An 8891-nucleotide genomic window follows, 5' to 3' on the forward strand; every position below is an offset into this window, starting at 1 on the left:
CTGTTTTAAGAAGGCAAATTACTCCAAGCACACTGTATAACCCTTTAAAAACAAGGGGAATAGATCACATGACGTGACCTTCAGGTTAAAGAACACAACACCGCACTCCTACAAATCTGCAGTTTTGTTTCGTTTTTGTCTCAGGAAGGTTTGAAAGTCACCTTAGACTGAACAATGACAGATTTCTGGCTTCCGTTACGCCTCTAATTACCACACTGTAATTAATGACCCACCCCCCTCATCTTCATCTAACGAAAAGTTTCCAGTCGCCTTTAGCTACGGGGAGTCATTCACCTTTGGAAGCTCTGTTAGAAATGGGAGTTTATTCACAAAGAATGTGAGGAATTTTCAGAATATACTGTAGTTTTTGGACTATAAGACCAAAAGAGGGGGGAAAAGTCACTATGTCTTATAGTCCAAATGCAGGGAACTCCTGACTTGTGAACGCCTGCCAATACGCACCTCTAACCCGCTGCAATGTCGGGGACTCCCTGTACTGTGCTCATGCAGAGGAGGACACAGGGGGACAAATGGAGGACCCAGGGGGACACAAAGGGGCATAGAGGGGGACACAAGGACAAAGGCGGACACAGGACACAACAGGTACAAAGGGGGCATAAGCCACAAGATGTCCTGACCATAAGTCGCACCCAGGTTTAGAGGACAAACACCAGGGGAAAAAATAAACCTGGTGCATTCATGGTGAAGGGGCATCTTGTGGATTATACCCCCTTTGTACCTCATGCCCCCTTGTACGTCTTGTGTCCCCCTTTGTCCTCCTCTATGCCCCTTTGTGTCCTCGATTGGTCCCCCTGTGTCCTCCTCTGCATGGGCACAGTACAGGGAGTCCCTGACATTGCAGCGGGTTGGAGGTTCATATTGTCAGGCGTTTACAAGTCAGGAACTCCCTGCATTTGGTCTATAAGATGCAGTGACCTTTTTTCTCCACTTTTGGGGGAGAAAAACGGAGTCTTATAGTCCAAAACAAACAGTTTGTCAATTTAAAGGATGGGAATAAAGTTTAGAGTCAAACACATTTTTCAGTAGATAAAATACATATATTTATGTAGATCTGTACATCAGTCCTGAAATAGGGACAAATGAAGAGAAAAGAGGGACAGAGGAAATTAGCTCCCAAAGAGGGACTGTCCCTCCAAAAGAGGGATAGTTGGGAGCTATGTTTTTACGACAGTGCAATCTACTGTATGGGGTGCTGGGACCACAGTAGCCAGATTCTCTGCATTACAACATGGCACAAAGTAAGAGGTCCAATCAGACTGTATTTACCTTGGATAGTGGAGTATGTAGCTGTCCTACAAATAGAAGCACAATCATCCATCTCTAGCCTGCTGTACTCATTAACAGCATATAAATATAAAACCTCATCCAGTTTCCTCTATAATTAGGCCAGGCCATTGCGGTCTGCTGCCCCCCCCCCCTCACTGCTTATTATAAACAGAGGGCCATCTCTGCGGAGGCGACCAGAGAGCGGGGATTCTAACCTCGCAGCCATTAATTAAAGAATGGAGAGAGGTCACTTTATTACCAGCCATGAAGGGGAAGCAGGTCGCAGTGGCCTGATCTCATTTATTGGGGAAACTGGAGGAGGGTTCAGACGCCCTGCAGGGGGCAGATGGATGCCTGCACTTGTGTCTGCAGCCCAGGTCTATCCTTTAAAGGGAATCTGAAGTAAAAATAAAATTATGATATAATGATTTGTATGTGTAGTAGTACTGCTAAGAAGTAAAACATTATTCGCACAGGTATGAGTCTCATATTGTTTCCAGTACAGGAAGAGTTAAGAGTTCAGTTGTTATCTATGCAAAAGAGCTTCTCTGAGCTCTGCGACTTTATAAAGTCCTGGACAGCGCTGTCTTTTGAAGCACTTATCTCAACTGTCTCTCATGGTTTCTTCTTTTTTTATGGTTTTTCTGCAGAGAAAAGATCAAAGGGTCACTAGCCTGCTCTGTGAAATAATTTAAAATGCTGAGTGTATTATGGAAACTGCAATTATTAGAGAAGGATGCAATGTTATAAAAAAAAAAAGCTATATACCTGAAAATAAAAATATGACACTATTTTCTTTGCTACTATTGTTCTATTAATTATTCGTACTACATAACCAATTAATTAGATCATGAGGTTTTTTTTCTCTTCAGTGTCATTTTAAAGGATACTTAAAGGGATACTGTAGGGGGGCGGGGGAAAATGAGTTGAACTTACCCAGGGCTTCTAATGGCCCCCCGCAGACATCCTGTACCCACGCAGCCACTCACCGATGCTCCGGCCCCGCCTCCAGTTCACTTCTGGAATTTCAGACTTTAAAGTCAGAAAACCACTGCGCCTGCGCAGCTGCATCCTCGCTCCCGCTGATGTCACCAGGAGTGTATTGCACAAGTCCAGTATGGTCTTTGGTCTGTGCAGTATGCTCCTGGTGCCTTCAGCGGGAGTGAGGATACGGCAACGCAGGCGCAGTGGTTTTCTGACTTTAAAGTCAGAAATTCCAGAAGTGAACCGGAGGCGGGGCCGGAGCATCGGTGAGTGGCTGCGTGGGTACAGGATGTCTGCGGGGGGCCATTAGAAGCCCTGGGTAACTTCAACTCATTTTCTCCCGACCCCCCTACAGTATCCCTTTAACTACTTAAGGACCTTGGTAATTGAAATCTATGCCCCGTTTTGATGGTCACCTGCCTGGCAGGGCGTAGATTTCAATTCACCGCCGCAGCGCATCTGCCGTTTTCGTCGCTCCCGGCGATCTCACCGCTGTCTCCCCGCCGTGTCCCATCGCAGCTCACTTGCTCTCCCTGTCTCTATGACGGCAGAGTCATGTGAGCGGGTCAGGAGGCGATTTCATTGGCTCCTGGCCATGTCTATCAATGTAAGCCGCTCCCATTGGCTTACATTGATAGACAGGGTCAGGAACCAATGAAAGCGGCTCCTGACCAGCTGAGACGGCAGAGTGGGTGTTAGAAGGATCCTGGCATGCGGCGTGGACAGCGGTTGCAGCGGGTAAATGCGGCAATTCGTCTGTATTCCGTCGTCATTGTACCAGCGGTCTTTGGTCTTTAAGGGGGCAGAGACCACTGTTACCTAAGTGGTTAAAGTGAAAAATACATAGCCTGTCATGCCAGGCTTTGTCCTAATAATGGAAGGGGTAGGGGGTTCTCATGGTTGAATACTTACCTGTTCTAACATAATCCCTCCAGGAATGTGAGCCCCCCAACCACCCACCCCCTTCGGTATAGTGGCTGTGGTGTTTTGGGGGGGGTTCAAAATCTCTGCCGAGGCTGTGGCCTTGCCCATCTGCGTTGCCGCGGCCTAATTGGTGGTTGTCGAGCTGGGGGCGGGCCGCGGCAACGCAGGTGTAGGTTTCTGAAGAGCTTTGGCAGACTTCAGAGACAAGGCTGTGGCTGCGTTTCTGAGGAGGCGGGAAAAGCATCACGTGTGACCAGATATACATCGGATCAGGTAAGTATTTAACCGTCAGACCCCTGATGCGGCTGCATTAAGACTGGCATTGGTATGACAGGCTTTGTCTTTTTTTTTTATTACTTTAGGTAGTCTTTAAAGGGAACTTGAAGTGAGAGGGTAATTGAGGCTGCCATATTTATTTCCTTTTAAACAATACCAGTTGCCTGGCAGTCCTGCTGATCTCTTTGGCTGCAGTAGTGGCTGAATCACACACCTGAAACAAGCATGCAGCTAATCCAGTCTGACTTCAGTCAGAGAACCAGTTCTGCATGCTTGTTCAGGGGCTGTGGCTAAAACTATTAGAGGAAAAGGATCAGCAGGACAGCCAGGCAATCTGCATTGTTTAACAGGAAGAAATAAATATGTCAGCCTCCTTAACTCTTTCAATTCAGGTGTGCTTTAAAGGGAACCTGAAGTGAGAGGGAGGCTGGCATATTTATTTCATTTAAAAACAATACCAGTTACCTGACAGCCCTGCTGATCTTCTGCCTCTAATACATTTAGCCATAGCCCTGAACAAGCATGCTGCAGATCAGGTGTTTCTGGCAAAAATCTGACTGCATGCTTGTTTTAGGTGTGTAATTCAGACTCTACTGATGCCAGAATGATCAGCAGGACAGCCAGGCAACTGGTATTGTTTAATCTAACTTTAAAGAGAAACTATCTCTATTGATAAATGATAAATGTGTTTTGTGTTCATTGAAAGCTCTGACACTAGCATGTGTCTGTCCATGAAAAAGCTCCTTGATTAGCCAGTGTTAAATCAATAACTTTAAAAATACCTGCCCAGGAGCCCCTTAACAGTCACTTCCTGTCACACAGACCTTCAGAGCTATGCATGGCGCTCTTGTCAAATCACTCTGTCCATGCTCCGCCCCATTGCAATGCACACCGCTTGCTCAGACAAGCAGAGGAATCTCCTCCCCCGAAGCTTGCTGTTACATTTTTAGCTGTACTACACATCACATGACAAATGTTTTAAAACCGATCGGGTGCCCTGTTTACTAATCTTTTTAACCTGTGTAATGCTGGGCATACACTATGGGCTTGATTCACAAAGCGGTGCTAACCTACTTAGCACGTCTAAAGTCTTTAGACGTGCTAACCAGGGTGCTAAGTAGGTTAGCACCGAATTATCTGATTCAGAAATTCGGTGCTAACCTACTTAGCACCCTGGTTAGCACGTCTAAAGACTTTAGACGTGCTAAGTAGGTTAGCACCGCTTTGTGAATCAAGCCCCATACGTTTCTGCAGCTCGATTAGCCGCCGGATAGACTCCCCGCGCGCCTGGATCGATTCCCGCTCGTCCCCGCGGGCACTTCCTTATCTTGCACTCGTTTAGTTCCATTGTCCTGCCCGTGGGTATCGAGCGCGGAATCGATCCGGCGGGCAATCGGACATGTCGGAACTTATCAATCGAGTCATCAGCGGCTCGATTGATAAGAAAAAACGTATAGTGTATGCCCAGCATTAGAGGCCTGCACGGGTCTCATTTCTCAGACCCACACCTTCAGACCCGCAGACCCGCTACCCGCAACACCCGATTAAATCAAAACAAGTACCCGACCCGTATTTCGAGGTAACCTGCGGGTACCCGACCTGATGCCCTGTGCGGGTCTAATTTTTCAGACGTGCACCCGACCTGTACCCGCAGCCCTTCTACCCGCACTTGACTTGCAACCTGCTTTCTGGTGAATCTGGTACCCGCACCCAACTCGCAACCCGCTTTCTTGTGAATCTGGTACCTACAGACCCGCTAACCGCACCCGACTCATAACCTGATAAAAATCAAAATGAGTACTCGCATTTTGGGTAACCCGTGGGTACCAGACCCGATGCAGGCCTCTAGCATGTGTACTTAGAAGCCGTGTTATGTACTGTGTTCAGAGATCTCGCGCTCCACTCATGTGACTGCCGCGGGTGCTTTTACTCGGTCGAAGATCTTTCAATCACTCTCCAAAGTCACCCGAGCCTCACACGGACAAACGACCCACATTCATCACCGCTGTCTGACTTTGAATTACAGTTTGTTGAAAGCGAGCGCCGGCCTATTTTTAATTCATATCGGAATGGGTGAACGGGAAAGGCGTCGGATGTTTCGCAGCGTGAAAGCAGAGCTCGTTAGCGGTTAATGACTTGTTTGATCATTAGGAATGTCTTGGATCATTAACACTTACAGAGAAATTATTACCATTAGGAACCGGACCCCTATTAGCGAATAATAAACTGGCAAAACTTAAAAGGCTCGATTGTAAACTTCCTAAGTGCGTCCTAAATCTGCTGGGACGGTTATCACGCTAACGCATCCTTCCCTTCCTGTCTTTCAGAAAGCCGATGATCGGGAGAAGCGGCAAGAAGCCCATCGGTTCCACTTCGACGCCATGTGATCTTCCCGGTCCAAAGTCTCTCCAAGAATCACTATCAAAGGACAGAGTTTTGTTATTCGGAACTCATTAACTTCTATGGGATAAAGGAAGGGTGTTTGTGGTCTGAACGTTATCTGAACATCTATGCCGTTGATTCTGACGGTTGTTATAATACGCTGTAATTACCTATTCAGTTCTATGAGTATCTGTGTAAATACTGCCTTTATAAGCCTATCTTTCCACCATTGTGTTCAGGTGAGGGGTCAGTCTGCACATAGCCTTTGGTTTTCCCAGTGAATGTTAAGAGTCCATGGTTGTATTCAGGTCTATACACACGCTCAACAAAAGTTGCCGCAAGCAAACAACCAACGTCATGGCAACAAAGACAAACCGCAAGGCTTTCCAACAATGTTCTCCGAGCACCAATATTGCAAGTGACCAACTGCTTTAAATACTGCACAGAAAAGTGCATGACATGCTCGTATTCTGAAGAACAATGTAGTCTAAATGACAGTTTATACACGTGTCTGACTGCACGATATTAGCCCAACAGTCGTCTGAGTTCATCGACTGAATTGATCAGGCGAAATGCCCAGTGCAGGTCACTCATCATTGTCATTTGGCTACATTTTTTAACACGATTGTAATTTTTCGAATGCTTCTAATGGCTTTTGTTGAGCGTGTATACAAGGCTGTACAGCGATCTTCCTTCCTCTGATAGAGAGTGGAAAGAGCCTAAACCTCATGCCAGCCACAGCTATTTTGTTTTGTGGGAAAGAATTAGTGTCCTTGTCGTGGTGTTACAGCCGTTTATGTCCCCATTTTGGACAATGCTCCCGTAGTGACGACCTGTTTGTTTAAGAACTTTGTTGGTTACCTGGAAGGGTAGAGAACTACTTTTCCCCAACTTTATATTTTTTTTTCTGTTTTCAATAAAGGCTTTGTCCTAGAGTTAGACATTTGCCAACTTCCTGATTGAAACAGGAAGTGAAGAAGATTCTTTCAAACTGAGGCACAGACATTATAAATAGCTTTATCCATGCCGTCTACAAGTAAAACAAAGTAGTTGACTGGAGTCGGGTTTAGAACTCTTCTTTGGGGAAACATAATTTCAAACTAGCACCCACCTGCTAAGCAGCAAGACTGTCAGCGAAAGCAGCAAGTTTACGCCCAACATCTAAAAAAAATAATCTTATAGGCACTCCTGCATTAAGCGTTTATTTATTTGCCTTCGCTTGCTAAACTGATGTATTCTAATCTCATCAACCATCACCCCCATCCCCTTCCTCACCCCTTCCTTTTCCACTAGCCTCCCCTACCCTTCTCCCTTCTCTTCCACCCCTTGCTCCACTTATACCATTTCTCTCCCTACCCATCCCCACCCCCTCCCCTTCCTCCCTTCTCCTTCCCTCCCCTCCCCCCTTTTCCCCTTCCCCTTTAATCATTCCCCTCCTTTCCCTTCCCACCCCTCTTCCTCCCCTCCCTTTCCACATCCCTCCTCTTTCTGCCCTTCCTCTCTTCTCTCCCCTTCCTTTCTTCTCCCCCCCCCCCTCCTTTTCCCCTCCCCCTCCTTTTCCCCTCCCTTCTTTTCCTTCCACTTTTCTCCCTCACTTCTCCAAAACAAAGGGACCTGGATGCTCATATTTATACTACCGTCTGTTTAATTTTATTTAATAGGATGTAAATAATATTTGGGAAAGTATCTTTCAATATTTGGGAAGGGTTTTGAGCGTGATTGTTCGTTAACGATTTGGGGTATGTTTTCTCTGTGACGTCTGTTACTTTTTTGTGATTTTTGCATGTTTGCACAAAATCGAAGGAAACACTGTAAGACTAGGCCCGGTTCACATCTGCGTTTTTTTTCGGAACCAGCCGTACGGATCCGGCCATCTAGATCCTGGAATACAGTCCATTTTTACAGCCAGTGTGCTGTAAAACGTCAGTTTTCCATAGGTTCCTATTGCACTGCAAATCCTTCTGTTTCCGTACCATTGAGCAAAACAGTCCGGGAAATTAGGGCCTGCAGCATTTTTGGAACCGTACGGCCGGATCCGCTTGCAAAAGCTAATGTGAACCGAGCCTAAGATTTTTGTTTTTAATTTAATTATGATAAATGTGGCAAAATGGTGAACCTGTAGAAAATTGTGTAGTAAATACTGAAGGTGAGAATTTAATTGAGCTTTTTTTTTCCATTTTGGCTGGGTAAAATGAAATACATTAGCCCAAATGTTTACATTGTGCAGAGGCTGCTGTTTAGTTGACTGAAAAAATTGCACCGTATACTGTTTATTTTTGTTTGTTTGGGTTTTTTTGGAAAGGAGGGGGGGGGGGGGGGCAGGAAATGAGATTACAGTACAGGGCTTCTTCGGTTAGGGCAACGAGTGTGGGAATGTACAAAGGGGACCACCGATCAGATTCCAAATGACTGCGGTTAGGAAATTAAAAGTTAAACTTTTAAGCCAAACTTTTTTTTTTTCAGTTTTTGGACAAAACAGCTGATATCTCAGTGTAGCACTAGTTAGGCTTAGATATCAGTACTCTCCATTGTGGTAGATACATTAGGTCCAGGTTGAGAGTCAGAAGCTTAGGACAGGTTACTGTGAGGGTCTCGGACTATTGGTGAGATTTAGGTAAAAGTATAAACTTAAAGAGACTCTGTAACAACAAAAACCTCCCCTGGGGGGTACTCACCTCGGGTGGGGGAAGCCTCCGGATCCTAATGAGGCTTCCCACGCCGTCCTCTGTCCCACGGGGGTCTCGCCGCAGCCCTCCGAACAGCCGGCGACTGTGCCGACTGTCAGTTCAATATTTACCTTTGCTGGCTCCAGCGGGGGCGCTGTGGCGACTTTCGGCACGGAAATAGACGGAAATACCCGATCTCCGTCGGGTCCGCTCTACTGCGCAGGCGCCGGAAACTTGCGCCTGCGCAGTAGAGCAGACCCGACGGCGATCGGGTATTTCCGCCTACTTCGGCGCCGAGAGGCATCAGAGCGCCTGCGCAGGAGCCAGGAAGGTAAATATTGCGTCACCGCTGCACGGAGGGCTACAGCGAGA

General features: G+C 46.5%; 1 protein-coding gene across 1 annotated transcript in view; it reads left to right on the forward strand.

The window, feature by feature from the left end:
* Window positions 1-7228, forward strand: part of ITFG1 (integrin alpha FG-GAP repeat containing 1) — a 383915-nt gene extending 376687 nt beyond the window's left edge. Inside the window, exon 18 of the mRNA XM_068261311.1 lies at window positions 5799-7228. Coding sequence (XP_068117412.1) covers window positions 5799-5858 — 60 coding nt within the window. The 3' untranslated portion in view covers window positions 5859-7228. The remainder of the gene's footprint in view (window positions 1-5798) is intronic.
* The last annotated feature ends 1663 nt before the right edge of the window (window positions 7229-8891 follow it).

The sequence above is a fragment of the Hyperolius riggenbachi genome, chromosome 11 (genome assembly GCF_040937935.1).
Source record: "Hyperolius riggenbachi isolate aHypRig1 chromosome 11, aHypRig1.pri, whole genome shotgun sequence".
Classification (NCBI taxonomy): domain Eukaryota; kingdom Metazoa; phylum Chordata; class Amphibia; order Anura; family Hyperoliidae; genus Hyperolius; species Hyperolius riggenbachi.